Raw genomic sequence first — 18,612 nt, 5'->3', positions numbered from 1 at the left:
AAGAAGTGCAAAAAGGATATCTTGGTCTCCAACCCTGGTCTTCCTATCGCCGACACTTATTCTAATGCTTCCTCCGGACAGACCCTCACCGACATCTTTGTTGTTGTTGCTTTGCCGGATCTATGGACTCTTCATATGATCTCTGTGCTCTGTCCTATCTCCTCCTCTCCCATTAATGGTGGCACTCGCTGGGAAGTTCTCATGGCTTCCTTCAACTCCTCTAAAGTCATCATTAATGTCTACCTTAATGGCACTGTCATGGTCCAAGGCCCTCAGGACAATCTCCTCCTCTTTAATAGGCGCTTCCCTCAACTCATCAATTTCCTCTCATCTCCTGCTGTCCCCTCCCCCCCCTTCTCTTGGCTACCTTGCCCATCTCTCTTCTCCTCCTCTGCCCTTCCTAGGACTCCTTCTCCTCCGCAGGGTGTACCTCTGATCCGTACCCCTCCCCAGAAGGTCTTTAAGGCTGGCAACCTTCTTCATCTTGTCACTCTCAACTCTTGCTCTGCTGTCAAACACTCCTCTGACATCTGCCACCTCCTTGAAGAACCAGACCTTGATGTCCTTGGTCTTACTGAGACATGGTCCACTGCCAGCTCTGTCACAAGCTTTGACACTCTCCTCCCTAATGGATACAAGATCCTCTCCGCACCCAGATGCTCCTGGTCCGGTGGGGGTGTAGCCCTGATCTTTCCTGAGTGGATTCCTGCATCCATCATTCTCACTCAGACCTACTCCTCTTTTGAATGCCTTGTCTGCAGGCTCTCTCTCTCTCCTTCCCATTCTCTTACTGTGGCTACTATCTATCGGCCTCCTGGTCAAATCACCTAATTTCTCTCTGAGTGGGCGGACCTCTCCTCCTCCCTCCTGGCCTCTACCACGCAACTCCTCCTCCTCAGTGACCTCAATATCCATTTAGACTCTCCTTGCTCCTCCTCTTTACTCTTCTGTGACCTCTGCGAATCCCTCTCCCTGTCCATCCACCCCTCTGGCCCAACACACTCTGCAGGGTACACACTCGATGTCTTGATCTCCTCTGACCTCCCCTTCTCCATCCCTCTGACCACTCCTCTCTCCTGGACCGATCATTCCCTCCTCTCCTCTCATCTCTCCCCCTCTTCCGCCCAAGCCAAGCCTACCCCAACATTGCCACCTACCTTCTCGGACATCTGGCCCATGAAGCATGTGTCAGTTGAGGCTTTCGCCGCCACCTTCTCTCCCCCCCTCCACCTCTCGCTGACTCTCATCCTGACACAGCCTTGTCTCTGCTCTACTCTTCTATTTCTAATACTTTTGATGCTCTTGCCCCTGTCATAAGGATCTGTTTGAAGTCCAAAGCCAAGTGCAATTCCTGATATGACTCTGACCTAGCTACACTTAAACGTAAGTGTAGGGTGGATGAGCGGAAATGGAGGACTTCTTGTTCATATTCAGACAAACTGGCCTGTCGCCTGCCCCAAAGGCAATATTGACTCTCTATCCTCACCAAGAAGAGAGTCCACATTCAAGCCTGTGACTCTGCAGAATCTAACAACTCAGCCGAACTCTTCAAAATCTACAAGGAGCTGGCCAACCCTGCTGCAGTCTCTACCCCTCCTGTTGCCTCCCAAGCTCTTTGCAATGCCCTTGCCTTTCACTTTAGCTCAAAAACTCAGGACATCCTGTCCACCCTCTCCCCCTTTCCCCCTCCTCTCCCCTCTCCATCTGTGCATGCTGACCCTCCTTCAGCCACCCCCACCCTCCTTCTCGTCCTTTCCTCTTTTTTCCCCTGATGAGGTCGCTAGACAAGTCCGAGCTATAAAAGCCTTGTCAAAACAGGTTCATCCATGTTCCTCTAAAACATCAAAGACCACATTGATACCCTTGCTCCGGCCCTTGCCGATTTCTGGAACCTCTCCTTTGCCTCAGGGTCCTTTCCCTCCCATCTGAATTACTCCCTTGTGCATCCTCTTCTCAACAAACACACAGCTGATCCTTCTTGTCCGGCTAACTATCACCCTATTTCCATTACTCCCTTTCTGGGCAAACTCCTGGAAAAGCTGTCCATCTCTCAGCTTAACTTTCATTCCTATTCTGTGGGCTGTCTCCACGACCACAAATCTGGCTTCAGAGCTGCCAGGAGCACGGAAACTGCTCTCCTGAACATCTGTGAAGATCTGCTATCCAACCTTGACTCTAACATTCCCTCTGTCCTCATCCTACTCGATCTCTCTTCTGCCTTCGACACAGTCAACCATACCATCCTGCTTAACCATCTCCCTCCGTGATGACCTGGGTATCACCGATCAGGCTCTGGCCTGGCTGACCTCTTTCCTCTCTGATCGACCCTCACAGGTCCAACTTGGGTCCTTCCTATCACCTTTCTCCCACTCTACCTGTGGTGTTCCCCAGGGGTCTAACCTCTCGCCCTGGCTTTTCAACCAATACCTGCCAACTCTTGCCCACTACATTGCCATTTTCTGCTCCAATTTCCAGTGCTATGCTGACGACACTCAACTCATTTTCAGGCTGCCCTCTGCCACCTCCTCTCTTTCTCTCATCTCCGATTGCCTAACTGCCATTCACGATTGGTGTGCCGCCAGCGATCTTTGTCTGAAAGCAAGCAAGACAGAGATCCTCCTCATCTGCACACCTCCATCCTTTCTGCTCACTCTCTGACTAGCCTCCCTTGGCCCTTCCACCTACCCCCACCTGTGAGGCTAAGAACCTCAGGGTCATCTTTGACTCCACACTTTCCTTCTCCACCGACATCTCTGATGTCTCTAAAAAGTCAAACTTCCTACTTCACCTCCTCAGAGGTACTCTGCCTTTCCTCTCCTTCCCCCAGAGGCTCACTGTCTCTCAAGCTCTGGTTCTCTCTGGGTTGGACTATTGTAACAGCCTCTTTCTAAACCTACCTTCCTCTACTCTCCACCCTCTGCAACTAATCCAGAACAGGACTGCAAGACTTGTCCTTGGCCTCAAGCCCTGGGACTGTATCTCTCCAGCTCTGAAATCTATCCATTGGCTCCCAGTGGTTGCAAGGATTAAATTCAAACCCCTCTGCATTGTCCACAAGGCTTTCTGGGCACTGGGTCCAAATTAACTTCAGCTATCCGTCCGCAAATACCTCCCCTCTCGAGCTCTTCGCTCCTCTACCTCTAACTCCCTCAGGGTCAGTCATTTTTCAATGAAACAAGCTGGGGGTGGATCTCTGTCTTCGGCTGGGGGCTCCCTCTGGAACAGCCTCCCTGCCACTCTTAAACTTGAGGAGAACCATCTCTGGTTCCGGAAGCACCTCAAGATCTTCCTCTTTGCTTCTGCCTTTGCCCCCCACCCCCTGCTGGTCTGTCTCTCTCGGCACTGTGCACCTGGCCACCCTCTGTCTTCTGGGCCCAGGTACCTGCTCACCTTGTCACCCTCCAGCACTGCCTCTGGCCCACCCCTTGCACTGGGGTCTGTATCTGTACCCATACAGTCACCCCTCTTTTCTTTCTGCACTTATCAGATATACCCTGTCTGCTGCCTTAAACCCAGCACTTGCCACTTGCTGGCTGCACTACCAATTTGTGTTGCCTTTATTATTTATTTATTTATTATTATGTATCTGTTTCTCCTTTGCTCCACACTTTCCACTTCTCCCCCCCTTCCATGCACTTTTCCCCTCTCCCTCTCCCATGCACTTGCGCATTCTCAATGTCACTGGGCCTAGTAAGATCATTGTTTTGTTCTCCCCTGTTCCACTCCCTTTCCTTGTCGCGCACTGAAACACTTGTGCACAAGTGCGATAGAAATCAAATATCATATCATATCAAGAACTCAGTATTAAGATTTTGGGACGTTGAAGTATTCCGAATGTATATGTTGGGATGTAGATGTGCTGAGAATGTAGATGCTGTCATGCAGGCATACCCACAAAGCAGATGTTCAGATGTAGAAGTACTCCGAATTCAAATGTTGGGATATAGAAGTATTCAGAATTTAGAAGTTGAGATGTAGAAATGCTCAGAATTTAAATGTTGGGATATAGAAGTACTCAGAATTAAGATGTTGGGACTTAAACCAAACGTATTTAGAATGTACATGTTGGGATGTAGAAGTTACTCAGGATTTAGATGTCTGGTGGTAGACAAACTCAAAATGTAGATGTTGAAATGCAGAAGTACTCTGCATCTAAACGTCAGAATGTCTATTCAGGGATATAGAAGTAATGATATGATATGATTTGGCATTTATAATGCACCTGTACACAAGTGTTTCTATTCGCGACAAGACAAGGAGGGGGAGACAGATGGAGGACAAAACAGCTATCTTACTCGACCTTGTGTCATTGAGATCGCGCAAGAGCAGGGAAGGGGAAAGGGAGGGGAAAGAGAGAAGTGCAAAGGGGGTAGGGGAATGGAGAATTGCAGGCAATCAAAAAGTGCAGCCAGTGAGTGGCTCAGTACAGGTAATCAGAAAGTGCAGCCAACGGATGGCTAGTAAGTGCAGGGAGAGGGGACTGTAGGGTTACAGATACAGACCACAAGTGCTGGGGTAGCCAGGAGGCAGTGCACGCTGCAACTGGACAGGCAGGGACCTGGACCCAGGTTCATAGGGTGGCCAGGTGAACCAGTGCATGGAACAGACGGATCATTACCAGGGGAGAGGAAGAGAGAAAGCGGAACCAAGGTCAAAGGTCTTGAGTTGCTTCCAGAACCATAAATGGTTCTGCTCAAGTTTGAGAGAGGCAGGGAGGCTGTTCCAGAGGGAGGTCCCAGCCGAAGAAAGATCTGCTCCCAACTCTCTGCTTGGAAAAGCGACTGACCCTCAGAGAGTTGGAGGTGGATGAGCGGAGAGCTTGAGATGGGAGGACGGAGAGTAGAGGCAGTGAGATTTAGAAAGAGGCTGATGCAGTAGTCCAGCCTTGAGAGGACCAGAGCTCTGGAAGAGTGAGCTGTAATCAAAATGTAGATGTGTCCTGTACCACCTTTCTGCTAATGTGCATTTGCTCTGTTCATTTGTTAATCTGTTAGACAGGAGACCAGCATGGGGCCTGCTGAGGTCTTCTGCTAAGAGAGAAGACCAGTGTCAGGGAATAGCCATGGATAGCAATGCTCTGACTGGATTTTATTTTCAGTGGAATCTTGGATTGTTTTATGGTTCTTGCAAAGTTTACTCTTTCGAGACATGCAGCATTTTTACAGAAAATCTTGACTGGTTAATCAAACTAACCATGCCAGATAGTGGTTGGGTATCGTTTTCCAGGGCATTCCCATACATAATCCAAACAGTGAACCTTGGAAAATGGTGTGAAGATGCCTTACCATTGTTGTTCGCTCTCATGCTGTAGTAAGGTCCTTTACATGTATACAGAATCACTGACGCATACTGAGTGACTCCGGGTCTCGTCACATAGGCCACCATCCCATTGGCTATGTCACTCGGCTCGCCGCAGTCGACAACTGGAAACAAAAATCAGTACATGTTCAGTTCTAGGCATTAAAGGGGTCGCTGATTCCCATCTGGTTATTCTTCAATGCCGATTGTTATGTTTATGTTTATGTATATTGTGTTTATATAGCGCTTTACGCCAAAGCGCTTTACATTATAACAACAAGAATACAATAACAGTAGAAGCAATTACAAAATATGAGTCAAACCAGTAATACAGCAATTAGAACAATTTGCCAGTGAAGATAAATGAGGGAAGAGGCGGTGGAGAGGGGAAGGAAGAGGGGAGCAGGAAGTGGAATAAGCTGAAGGCAAGAGAGGAGGAGAGGGGACTTAAGAGGAAACGAAGCAGGGACAAAGAAGTAAGAAGAGGAGGATAAAAAGGGGGGAGAGGGGAAGGTGGAGGAGGGAATGAGAGTATCAGGGAGGGGAGTGGAGAAGAAAAGATTTTATGCAGAGGTCAAAGTGGGTGGGAACTAAAGGGTACGATGTTCCCTTACTTTTCAGGGAAATCTGTCATCGTTCCCTTACTTTATGTGGCCCTGAGTACCATTTCAGGACGGTAGGAAAGGCCATCTTTGTGGGTTTTTTAAAACTTCTCTGCTGCTGTGGATTCGAACCTAGGCATGGGTAAAATCCAGTGTCCCATCTAAATGCGCTATCTCGCAGGTGATGATTGTGTTTCTTTGTTTCAATAGACTGCTTGGGACATGAAGCCCATTCCCAAGCAGTCAAAAAGCCCAGCTAGGCAGTGATCTGCGAATTGCTGTAGGTACAGCAGTGTTTTCAGGTAATGGCGACGGTGTGTGTGGCTGTAGATGTGGCATGGCCCTTAAAAGGTGGGAGTGCTGGGTTATTGGAAGGTGAGGCTGCATGATGAGGGGGACAATGGCACACTAACGGTGGGCATTTAAATGCATATTCTTTCACTCTGTTTTCTTCAGTCTTGCTAGAACTGTTGTAAACACAGCTTTATGGGGTGGAGTAGAGGAAAGGAAGGATCCAGGTATGGGGGTTTAATTGGGGGAGTGGAGTGGAGGGAGCAGAAAAGAGGGCGGGCCGGAGGGAACATCGTTCCACTACTTCTTTACACTTCGACCACTGTTGTTATGAAGTAGAATTAGTGTGGTGTGGTGCTGTGTGAATTTGTGAGTCTGCAAGTTGGGTCTACTTCCAGTGCCCATGTTGTAGTTGGCTATCCGTCCGTTTCTGTCCCCAGCTGTCTGGAATTTTGTCACATTGTTGCACATAGAAGAAGGTGCTCCCTAATTTAAATTGAAAAATGGGCCACGGACATTGGCGTTGAGGGGTCCCCCACAGCCCCTGTGGTGTGGTTGTTCCTGCCACCACATGTCCTGGGAGGGGGCTCCCTGCCCCACCCCATGACATGGAAGTTACTCTGGCTTCATAAAGAGATTATTTACGTTACTGTTCAGTGGGAATAACTCCAAAAAGAAACTATTTCTTATTTAAGTCATAGGGGCTTCCCCCGACCCCAGGACATGGAGGCCTCCAGAACATCTGCACATGACGGGAACAAGCGTTCATGGCTGCTGTAGGGAGCCGAGGGCCTCGTTCTCTGACCCAAAAGATTCTAAAAGGTAAGAAAATGTATTTTGTTTAAATGTCTGTGCATGTACATAATATAATGTGTGTGAATGAGTGAGTGCATGATGTATGGGTGGCTGCATGGGTGCGCGTGAGAGTGTATGGTGAAAGGGTGCATGTGTAAATGTATGGATGGCTGGGTATGTATGTGTGCAAGGGTCTGGTGAATGGTGTGTGTGCGCTTCTGTTTAATGCCTGGATTACTTATTGTAATCTTCATTACTCGTAGCACACTCTTCCTCGTCCCAGTACATGTGTATGTGGCATCGTGACTCATACACAAGTACTGGAAGGAGGTAGAGGTGCATGTAGGTAATGCCTAGCTTAGTCACCCGTAATCTTCATTACTCCTAGTACCACTCTTACCCAAGGTGCCTCATCCGAGAGCACTGGGACGAGGAAGAGGGACGTGACAGTTATTCTGGGCAGAGGAGCTGATTTGGGGGTTGAGGTACGGGGTGGGAGGGAGAGGGCATGTGTGGGGGGTGGAGTTGGTGGGCGATGTGCGTTGAATCAAAATGATCATCCATGTCCAGGCTAAGCAGGCATGAAATCTGTTATTAGTGGCTAGACTGGCATTTTGGTGCATCCAGTCTAGTCATTTCTTAACCGAGCCTCTCTGATAAAGCAGGCCTGCTCAGACCTGGCTAGACTGTCATTTGGGGACTGCCACTCTAGCCTTACGGTAACATTGTATATTCTTTTGCCCATCTGTGATAAAATAACCATGATACGAGTAATTGCTTCAACAGGCATTTTGGTGCAACCAGACTAGTTATATCTTAATGTGGCATGGCATGTTTTACTGCAATATGTTATTACATGTCTAGACTGTTCTACATTGTGCAACCAGATGGACATGTTTTCATTGTGGCATGGCATTTTTAATAGCATTACATTAATTAAAGCATTAATGTTCCTGTGTACTGTTGGTGACTTGCATGTATTGGATTTTTGAATTGGTGTTACACTACAAAACAATTCCAAATGCTCTGGCTTTTTAGCCAATTACTCTCAGAAAGTGTGTTGTATAAATCATTAAAACACATTTATATCTGTCTCCTAGTACAGTGAGCCCCTGCAGCAGGAAGATTGTATGTATTGCGCAAGCGTGGTAGTCTAGGTCGGCCCAGAGGGTGGTGCAGCCTGTGATTTGTTGCCGAGCTGGGGGAGGGGGCCCGCAGCATGGCTCGCTTGGGGGCACCCACATTATTTGCAAAGCACCTGGAGCCCATGGGCCTATGTATGCACGGTTTTGTCTCCACCCACTCTCGAGTGGCACCTGCATGCCTCAAACCCTGGCTTTTTTTCACTGAATGGTAAGAGCTAGAACCTGATTTGATATTAAAAACCTAGATTTCTACCAGTACTGAAAGATGTGACAGTCAAGTACAATGTGGGCCTACATGCAGGTGGAAGGAGTCACCCCACTACTTTTTGAGGGGTGATTCTGTCCCCTTTGGGCAAGCTGACGGAAGAGGGGTTGGTGTACATTCAAGGATGAGCCTGGGGAGTAGAACAGCCCAGCATGGTCTCATGCTGGGCTGCAATGACTCATCATACCGTCAGTGCTTGTTTTAAGGCCTGTTTGTTATCTGTACAACTACATCTCTGAAATGTGTCATTACGACTTTAATGTCATAGGAAACTTTACAGCCATCTAAAGATGTTCCTGGCTAGGTGCACGTTGTTCATTTAGTCCATCTTTAAAGCGTACATCAAATTCAAAGTGACATGAGTTAAACGCCAGGAATTGCAGATCACCACTTGCTGGCACTACATATCCTTTGTAAAATAAGTAGTTGAGTAAGTATGCTAGGTGAGGAAAAGTGGGCAGTAATGCGTCACTATGTTTAGATGTATTGGAATTCAACCCCCTCCCCAGCAGATAATTCCCATGCAGATTAGAACTGCGTGGCAGGAGGAAGACAGGGTTTACTGCCAATTGAGTCCATTTAAACCAAAAGTGTGGAACACACACATTTGCTAACAGGAACAGGCATTGCTTGCTGTGATGTCATGTGCTCCGACGTCACTTCCTGTGAGATTGTGCATCCTGTAGGCTAATTAGTCTCCCACTTATTCTTTTAGGACTTGTGGCCTGGTCTTAGGAGTCTAAACAATGGTGAAGCCTGGGGAATCTTGGCAAGTCTTCTGAGGCGTGTGTTCCATCTTTCTAATGCATGCCACTCACTCTCTCTTCTGCAATCCTGATCCTATAGAAGACAGGCAAAATAGCTAAGTGACTTAATCGGCCATCTTTGAGATCTATGTTAAACCAGCAGGACACACGTTTGAATTAGGCTCAGCCCTTCAACCTTCTGATGCCGAAAAGCGCATTACCATTAGCATCCTGCTTGGGGGAGCCAGCCAATCAGGTTGCTAGGAATGCAGGCTAAAACCGGTGATCTCAGCCCACGTTCCAAGCCGCCTGATGGCCAAGAGGGGCTGTATATGGAGTTCCGCCTTCCCATTCCCTGGTGGCCATCTTGGAACAGTCTTTTCTTTCTGTGAACGTGACGCTGCAAGGGGTTCACAGGAAGAAAATATGTTTAATTAGCCAAGTCCCAGCCCATGAGATGGGTACTAATGGCGTTAAGCACCCAATCCAAGGGCTGGAACAGGTGGTAACATCCAGGGGCCCTCGATAAAGGCCATTGCTTCACTCGGGCCTTCAAGTTGGGCCGCCGGGACGTTACCACCTGTTCCAGCCGTTGGAATGGGTGTTTAACGCCACATTAAATTAGGTAAGAATAACGGTGCCCATCCTGCTTCTTGCCACAGTACTTTCACCACATTTTTGCTGCATTTTTTATGGGTGGGGGTGGGTTAGGGAGCATTTAAACAGGCTAGTGGAGAATCAGGGTGTGTGGGGGCAGTGTTTTGGAGACCTGTCCAACATAAACACAATGCCTCGAATATTGCGACAAAAACAGTCAGGAGACGAAGTGGGCCAGATCCATAATAACGCTGATATGCAACCGAAGGTGAAGTTTCACCAATCAGGTAGCAAAGGGCCCTGGTAGAAACTGTCAGTAGTGCTTCATGTCCCGAGCTACCTGAAAGGGTCTCCACATTCCCTGATTAATTTTTTGTTTGGGCTATAAGGTGGCAAAACTGCCACCTACAAGCAGAAATTATTGCTTTAGAGTACAGATAGGGAGAATTGGCATATGAGGAGGGACATAAAGCTTGCAGGTGTTGTTTGGTTATTTGCCCAACCATTGATGTCCATGGCTCTGTTAATCCCTAGGGGTATTCTCACCCAATTCCATCCTTGTTTTATAGCTATGTTTGCACTTTGTAAATCCCATACCTTCCTACATACAAACATGCATGAGCATGTCAAAGATTCCCCTTGTATGTCCATCCGTACTCCAGGTTTATGCATGTGAATTGGGTAAAAGGCAGCAGGTGCTAATATAACATCCTCTCTTGCATCACTGCATTTGCTGCAGCACACATCTTCATAAATCACGCCCAGAGACGCCCACTCCTATCTGCCCAAAGGTAAACACACATATGCTTTGAGTGCAGGGTGGTATTGCCTTCGTATATAGAAGATATGCTAGCCTTAGAAGAAATAGCAATATCTTCTGCACAGGTTGTATTAGCAGGATAGCCTCCATAGATTCAAATGATTAGAATGCTTATCTCCTGTTGGATAATCTGCATGATGGCAGGGAAGTACTCTATGGATATTGGGAAAATACCCACTTTGAAGCACTGTTGCCTTACAAATTCACATTGTGGACAGTAGACCTATCTCTCTTGCCATATCTAAGTATTTTAGTACACATAGTCTGGCAGCTGCTTACACACTTACTAGTGCATTGCGGCATTTGATTATCCCATGAACCATCCTTTTGGCACTGTGCTGTGAACGACGGCAAGACTTTATCGCCCTATAGGAGAGAAAATAAAATGGTAAGTTATGTTATTTTTCAAGGCCCTTGTAGCATGCACTGGGTTCTTGAGAGCTGCTGTGTGAAGTTGTCTTGAATGGGGTGTGTGGAGCAACATGGAATGTGGTAAGAGAGAAACGTGTGAAACATGTGTGAATTTTCGGAGTGTGGCATTTGCATCCTGAGCTGCGGAGTGAATGCGTGCGTGGATGCCTCCCATGTATCCTGTGTGTACTTACCTATAACTGCAATGAAAGGTCCCTGAAGAACTTATACTCACGGCATAGCCCTGATACCTACTTGAGGTGTCCTGTATGTCTTTAGACTACAGTTTCTTTCACAATGTCAGAGAATACAAAATCACAGTAATGCATTCCCTGTTAAAGGCACACCAAAACGCCCTACCAATTGAAAAAAGTGCATTACACCAGAAGTAGTTGGTGACTTCGGTGGTTGGGGCTTGATTAGGGGTGTTAACCAGGAATACCACTTTACTTCCGCTGATGGGGAGGTGGGGCTGGTGATTGGTGCAGATGTTGGGAAGGAAATTAGTCTTTCCCACCCCCCTAGGCGCTTTAGAGTGAGGTGAGTCCCATAGATAGACGTGCAACGTACAAAGGGGGAGAGGGCCGTGCTAAGAAACCCGGGACAAACACAATATTGCATGAAGTGTAGGTGGATAGACTTAGTGCGCGCATGTAAAGAGACGCCATTTTGTAGTTATGGTAGACACATTCAGTTCTGCATGGCCGTGCGGTAAACGAAGGCCGGCTGTTAGGCAAAGTTTGTATGCAGTACCCTTTGGGACCACTACACACAACTAGGACTACAGGTGCAAACAAACCAACCTTTGGTATAAGTCTGTACTACACAGTTTTGGTAGCGGAGCTGAGCAGCCAGGCTTATATCAGGAGGGGAATGTGAGCAGTAATGATGTTACACAGAGGTCTAACATCACAAGTGTTCAAGTAAACTCTTACACTCAAGGTTTCTTTGATAAATACTAATTCATTTATCTGTCAGTTATAAAACATTCATTAGAAGGAGGCAATATAATCACAGACAAATATACTTCAATACTATTTCAGAATACTTTTAAAGATGAGTAAAAGGCAAAGATTATTAGAACATGAAAGGTTATAATTATTCTTAGACAGTGCATGTACTTTGAGTTCACCTGAAGAGTCAATTCAATTAAATAGCCTAGGCCAAAGTCAATGGGCTAAAGCCTTCGATAGGATAAAGCGGTTCTTGTAAGTAAACGGTAAAGTCTCTGCACATGTTCTTGGAAGTAGTTTGTAAAAAGAAGAATCATATGTTGGGTCACAAGCTGATTAGGCCTGCAAGTTGCAAAAGTTTCAAGCACTTTCACTGCGAGAGGTAAGTACTCTCAGTCTTATTCCACAGTACCTTACAATGAAGAAAAAGATGCAGCTGAAGACTTCTGTTCCTGGCAGTTCCTGCAGATATCGCTGTTCCTGTGCCTCAGTCATGAGGACAAGAGAGAGGACGCCGGGGGACTCCTGCACTGGGACTGGTCAAAAATCTGGCACTTGGCAAACTTCAATTTTGGTGGCTGTGAGTAAAGCACACAAACTGGTGTCCCTCTCCCTGGTTCTACGGTTTCCTGCAACAACTCTGAGGAAATTCAACCAGCTGCGAGATAGATGTCCAGGTGGCTTACTTGTGAGTTGATTGGTCCCACCAACTCAAAGGGAGAAGTTGTCCTAGCAGGGGCTTCTCTGTCGATGTGAACTTGGTGAATCGGACCTGCAGCAGGGATTCACCGAGCAAACCAACGGTCCAGGAGTTGCAGCAGCCGTCCTCTTCAAGCTCTTCTTTGGTTCCTTCGTTCCAGTGGTCGACTCTGCCTTCCAAGCCAAGAGACTCACCTTTTATTTAGTTCTCTCCCATTCATTCCAGCCTAGACGTCACTCACCCAGCAGGGTGGCTGTCCTTGCCGGATAGCCAGCCAGCCAATCACCACAGAGTGCATTTGGGTCTCCCAGAAGACTAAGCACAGGGAGTTTTGGGCACCTCTCTCACTTCCTGCCCACCTCAGACACTCGGGCACCAGAGGCTGTCTTCACTACTGAAGCCCGCCAAAGGCGAATGAACAAAGAGATCAAACCTGGTTTGGCACGCAGAGCAAAACTCTAGAAGGATCTTTCCACAAAGAAATGGTGAAAAAAGAAGACTGCTACCTGTTTTTACAGAGGGGCTCAGACGCCATCTTGAAAAACATGGCTGCTGCGATTTAACGCTACCGGCGCTCGCAGTCAGGGAAAATCATGGTAGTTTGTTGTAAAACCAGTACCACCAGCCATTCTGAGAGGAAAGGGTAGCATTTGACTGCTACATGAGTATCTAGACACAGGGGATACTAAGTAACCCCTCCAGCACTCTATTGTAAAATAGGGTGTGCAGGGTCTAGCAATTTAAAAGACTAGTAAAGTCAATTTCACTTTACTTACTCTGGGAAACAGTAGTTTATCCCAGAGAAGATATTTAAACCTTGGGAAAGCCTGAAAGGCTTCCCTGTGCCACTGCACTGAGGGTGCTGTGTGACACAAATGAAAATATGGTGCCTATGGATTTGGTTGGACTCCATAACCAAAAGAAACACAAGAATAAAACACATTTCAAAACACATGAGAGTGGGAAAAAGGGTCACACTCTCTCCAGGTAAAAACATCAAGTCCTCAAAATCCAGCAATGTTGCTGGGTGTCTCTAAGGAGAAGGGAATTAGCACATTTATGAGAATTCTCCCTAACACTCATCCCCCCCAGACTAAGGGACAGGAGGATTTAATCCACCCCTGGATCAATCTCCTTACTCCACTTGGTCATACATTCTGGAGAGACCATCAGCATGTTGGTGATTACACCCTAAACTGTGTTCAATGGTAAAATCAAACCCCTGTAGGCAGATTGATCATCTTAACAATTTAGGATTTCCCCCCTTCATCTGCATTAACCATCTCAAGGGTTGGTGGTCTGTATGAATCACAAAAGTAGATCATACAAGTATGGTCTAAACTTCTTTAGAGACCACACAATGGCAAAACACTCACGTTCTATGGTTGCCCACGTTGTCTCAGTTTTCTTTCAGCTTCCTGCTGATGAAGAAGATGGGGTGTTCCCTACCTTTCTCATCCAGCTGACTCAGAACTGCACCTATTCCTGTATTGGAAGCATCTGTCTCCACAATGAAGGTTTGGCTATAGTCAGGAGCTTTTAAGACTGGAGCTTGACAAAGGGCTTTCTTAAGTCCTTCAAATGCCTTAGTGCACTCCCCATCCCACCTTACCTTTTTGGGGAATTTGGGTGAGGAGATCACATTTAAGGGAGGATCTATGGTCCCATAGTTCTCTATGAAGTTCCTATAATAACCAGTGAGACCTAAAAAGACTCTCACTTGGGTTTGAGTAGTAGGGGTGGCCCATTCTTGTACAGCATGTACTTTGCTAGGCAATGGCCTTATTTCACCTCCTCCTACCTCATGTCCAAGGTAGACCACTTTGCTCTGACCAATTTGACATTTACTTGCCTTTATGGTCAGATGGGCCTGCTCAAGAGCCTGCAATACATATCCTAGGTGGTCAACACGTTCTTTCCAAGTAGGGCTGAACACTGCAATGTCATCTAAGTATGCCATGCAGAAGTCCTCCATCCTATTCAGAACTTGATTCACCATCCTTTGGAATGTAGCAGGTGCATTTTATAATCCATAAGGCATTACCTTAAACTGGTAGAGGCCTGCTGGGGTCGAAAATGCATGGTCTGTCAGATCTATTTGCCAATAGCCTGAGGTTACGTCAAATGTACTGAGGTACATGGCTGAACCAAGCTTGTCCACCAGTTCATCTATCCTAGGTAAACAATGGGCATCAGTCTTGGTGACTGCATTTAGGGCTCTATAGTCTACACAGAATCTCAACTCCTTGGATCCTGCCTTTGGCACTAGTACAACTGCACTAGACCATGGACTTGTAGATGGCTGTATTACCCCGAGTTCAAGCATCTTGTGGACCTCTTCCTTTATGTGGGTTCTCAGATGGTCTGACATCCTATAACCTTTGCTTTTAACAGGTGAACAGTCTCGAGTGAGAATATCATGCTGGCCCCAAAGGGTCAAGCCTGGCGATAGTGAAAACAGAGGGGCAAACTGATTTAACAGAGATTTGCACTCCTCCTGTTGTTCCAGTGTCGGATTAGAAGAGAGGTTAACTCCTTCTATCTTCCCATCTCAAGGTTGTCCCCTGAAGAGGTCAGGTAGAGGTTCACACTCCTCCTCCTCCTGAGCAGAGGCTAGAAGCAAAGCTCCCACTTCCGATCTAGAGACATAGGGCCTCATTACAGGTCAGGCGGTCCGGAAATAACAGTGGCGGTAAACCCGCCGTCACTGTTAATTCTGGACCGCCCGATCCCGAGTCATGCAGGCGGGAGGTGGCGTTCCCGCCAGGTCTGACCTGCAGGCGGACGAGGAAACACTGGCACCATCACGAGATGGTGCCGGTGTTTCCATGATCCCCATTCCCATTGAGTCCCATAGGACTCAACGGGAATGGGGATTTACACCATTCTGCCCCCGGAATTCCCGGGACACCGGGGTTGTAATGCCCCGGTAATTCCGGGAATCACGGAGGCGGAATAGTAATATGAGTCCGGCGGTAACCAGGTAGTTTTACTGCCTCGGTTACTGCCGGACTCGTAATGAGGCCCATAGGCTTTTAGACGGTTGGTGTGAAAGACTCTTGGGGCCTCCTCAGGATTGCCTAAGTCCACCAAATAATTGAGCTCTCCAGGTTTTCCCACAACCTTGTAGGTACCATAACTAGAACTTGCTGGTCTTGAGTAAACTCAACCATGTTGGCCTTGTGGTCATGGCAATGCTTCACCAGAGCCTGACCTGCTTTCATGTTATCAGAAGCTTCTGTCATGTGTGTCATTCTCCTTCGGAGACCCAACACATAGTCAGTGACTCTCACTGGCTTGGGGGGGGAAGTAGCACTCTCCAACCCCTCTTTAATTGGGGCCACGGGGCCTCTAACTGGATGACCATAGAGGAGATCAAAGGGACTAAATCCAACTCCCTCATGAGGGACTTCTCTATTAGCAAAGAGAAGGCATGGCAGTAGAAGTTCCCATTTGCTTCTAAGGGGTTATTCTAAAGCACCTATCATGCTCTTCGTAGTTCGGTTAAACCTCTCTATAACCCATTGGTCTGAGGATGGTAGGCAGTTGAGAACTTGTAAGTCACTCCACAGTGTTTCCACATGGCCTGCATGTAGTGGGACATACAATTAGATCCCCTGTCAGAGATAACCTCCTTAGGAAAACCTACTGTGGTAAAAATACCAAGTAGGTGCCTTAGCAACTGCCGGAGCAGTAACAGTCCTCATAGGTATAGCTTCAGGATACCTAGTAGCATGGTCTACTACAACCAATGTAAATCGGTTGCCTGAAGATGTAGGAGGGTCTAAGGGACCAACAATGTTGATTCCTACCCTCTCAAAAGGAACTCCCACCATTGGGAGAGGCACCAAAGGTGCCACATTCTTGGCTCCACTCTTGCCAGATTTCTGACAAGTGTGACAGCTTCTACAGAATTTATCTACATCAGACCCCAACTTAGGCCAGTAAAAATAAAGAGAAAGCCTTTCCTTGGTCTTCTTAAAGCTTAAGTGACCAGCCAAAGGAATCTCATGGGCTAACTGTAGAAACTGGGGTCTTATCCTCTGAGGCACTACAAGTCTTCTGTAGTCCCCTGGAATAGACTCAGTAGGTTCACTGTAGAAGAGGTGATCCTTCCAGTACAACCTGTGCTTCCCTGGCTCTTGTCCATCCAGCTGGGAAGCTGCCTGTTGGCGAAGTCCTTCAAGATTAGGACACTCTCTTTGACCTCTGCCGAAGTCTGCCCTGCAGGGGCCACCTTCTGCCAGTAAAGACTGCAGCTCAGGGTGGTCTTTAGGATCCAGATCTCCAACAGGGGGAAGGTCTTCTTCCAGCTCTGACTCTTCAGCAGCTGATTCAACCTCTCCTGGTTGTTTCTCATACTCATCCTCAGTTGGTGGAGTAGTCACAGGTGTGACTTTGGACAGCCCAAAGGGACTTTGGACCCTTTGTCTCCTTTTGTCCTGGAAATAGAAGTTGGCATTTCCTGTGGACTGGGTGTTATAGGTTTTCCTGTAACAACCTCTTGAGAGTCATTTAGGGCGATCTCTCTGGCCTTCCTTGTCTGCTCCTGTTTCCTTTTACTGGAAGTCCTGGCGGTGCTTGATATAACTCCAAGAGTTTTTAAGTCATTTCCCAGCAGAACTCTCCCAGGAACCTCACTTTGTACACTGACAGGTATTCCTACAGGCATATTGTTGCACTGGATGAGGGCTGGTAGCCTTGGAAGCATTTGGACAGGGCCTCCAGCAAGCTTAGTGAGGCCTTTTGGTGCCTTAGCAACATCATCCGGTTTGAAAAAGCTTTCATCCACCACTGTAATGCTGGCCCCAGTGTCTCTAATGGCAGGGGTCTTCTGACCATTTACAAGTACACTGTCCTTGTAATATTCTTTTGTGTTATCTGGTATCAAATTATAGACACCTGAATTCTGCTGTTCCCACAGACCCAGGGACACTAAAGAAACACTGGCAGAGACTCCAATGCAGTCTTCAGCCAATAGTTGAAAGTTTCCACTTGCCATATGTACTTCTTCCTCTGGGGAGAAGGCTAAAGAGGCAGTGTGGACCCCTGAAGGTTTACCCTTGCATCTGGGATGCCCTTTCACATGGTCAGTTGACCCACAAGCATAAGATTTTCCAAATGTTTTGACAAATGGGGGCTTCTGCTGACCTCCCTCTGGTTTAGCACCAGAGGTATCACTAGACTGATTTGTTTCACTTGCGGCTTACCCTTTTTCTGTTTGGGGCCCTCTTTTGGATTGGAGGTATTCAAATTATCTTTGTTATCTTTCTTTTGCTGCTCCCTTCATCCTTTTTCTGAGTTGCCCCAGAATCCTTGTGAATAGCCCTGTTAGCAACCCACATCGTGGTAGCTAATCTTTACAGTCTGAAACTCCTGTTGTCTGCATAATACTATTGTGCATTCTGAATCGTGTTAGACCTTTATTGCACCGTGCATCTTTTTTATCTGTACCATACATCCTTAAGACGGTTGTACCGCTAATTAAGCACCCTATCGTTGAACCCCACCTACAATACATATACCAGAGCACCCTCAGCACCCAGCCTAGTTAGGCCCCCCAAACACCTCATTCTATGGCCGCCTTTCACACAGTCACTCTCACTCTGGCTACAATTCTCCCCCTAGTCCAAGCCATCTCACCCACCACTTTCCTCCCCCATTCCAGACTGCAAAAAACTACACACTGGTAGTATACACCCACAACAATGACACCTAAACCAAGCAGCTGAGTCCAGCAGAGTGGATCCTACGGGTTGCCACACCCCCTATGCCGCTAATACCTTGTCCTACGAGCATCAGAAACAAGAGACTAGGCTCTCGATTCCCCTCTCCCATAACACCCACCAAATGGCCTTCCCAAATTCCCTCCAAACCTGCCAAACCCATGATTACCTCCCTCCTAACCAACCCCATAGTGAAACCAAACCTATCATTGCACACCAACCATCCTAAGAGACCATGTCATACTGCTTTAACAAAACCACAT

General features: G+C 47.2%; 1 protein-coding gene across 1 annotated transcript in view; it reads right to left on the bottom strand.

Moving 5' to 3' along the window:
* Positions 1-18,612, bottom strand: part of MASP2 (MBL associated serine protease 2) — a 345,387-nt gene that overhangs the window by 93,652 nt on the left and 233,123 nt on the right. Inside the window, exons 8-9 of the mRNA XM_069609941.1 lie at positions 10,847-10,925; positions 5,286-5,423 (exon numbers count right to left, since the gene is read on the bottom strand). Of these exons, the coding sequence (XP_069466042.1) occupies positions 5,286-5,423; positions 10,847-10,925 (217 nt within the window). The remainder of the gene's footprint in view (positions 1-5,285; positions 5,424-10,846; positions 10,926-18,612) is intronic.

This window comes from Ambystoma mexicanum, chromosome 8, assembly GCF_040938575.1.
Source record: "Ambystoma mexicanum isolate Mex_15411 chromosome 8, UKY_AmexF1_1, whole genome shotgun sequence".
NCBI lineage: Eukaryota > Metazoa > Chordata > Amphibia > Caudata > Ambystomatidae > Ambystoma > Ambystoma mexicanum.
The sequence above is the reverse complement of the archived record's forward strand: the minus strand, read 5'-3'. Positions and strand labels throughout refer to the sequence as shown.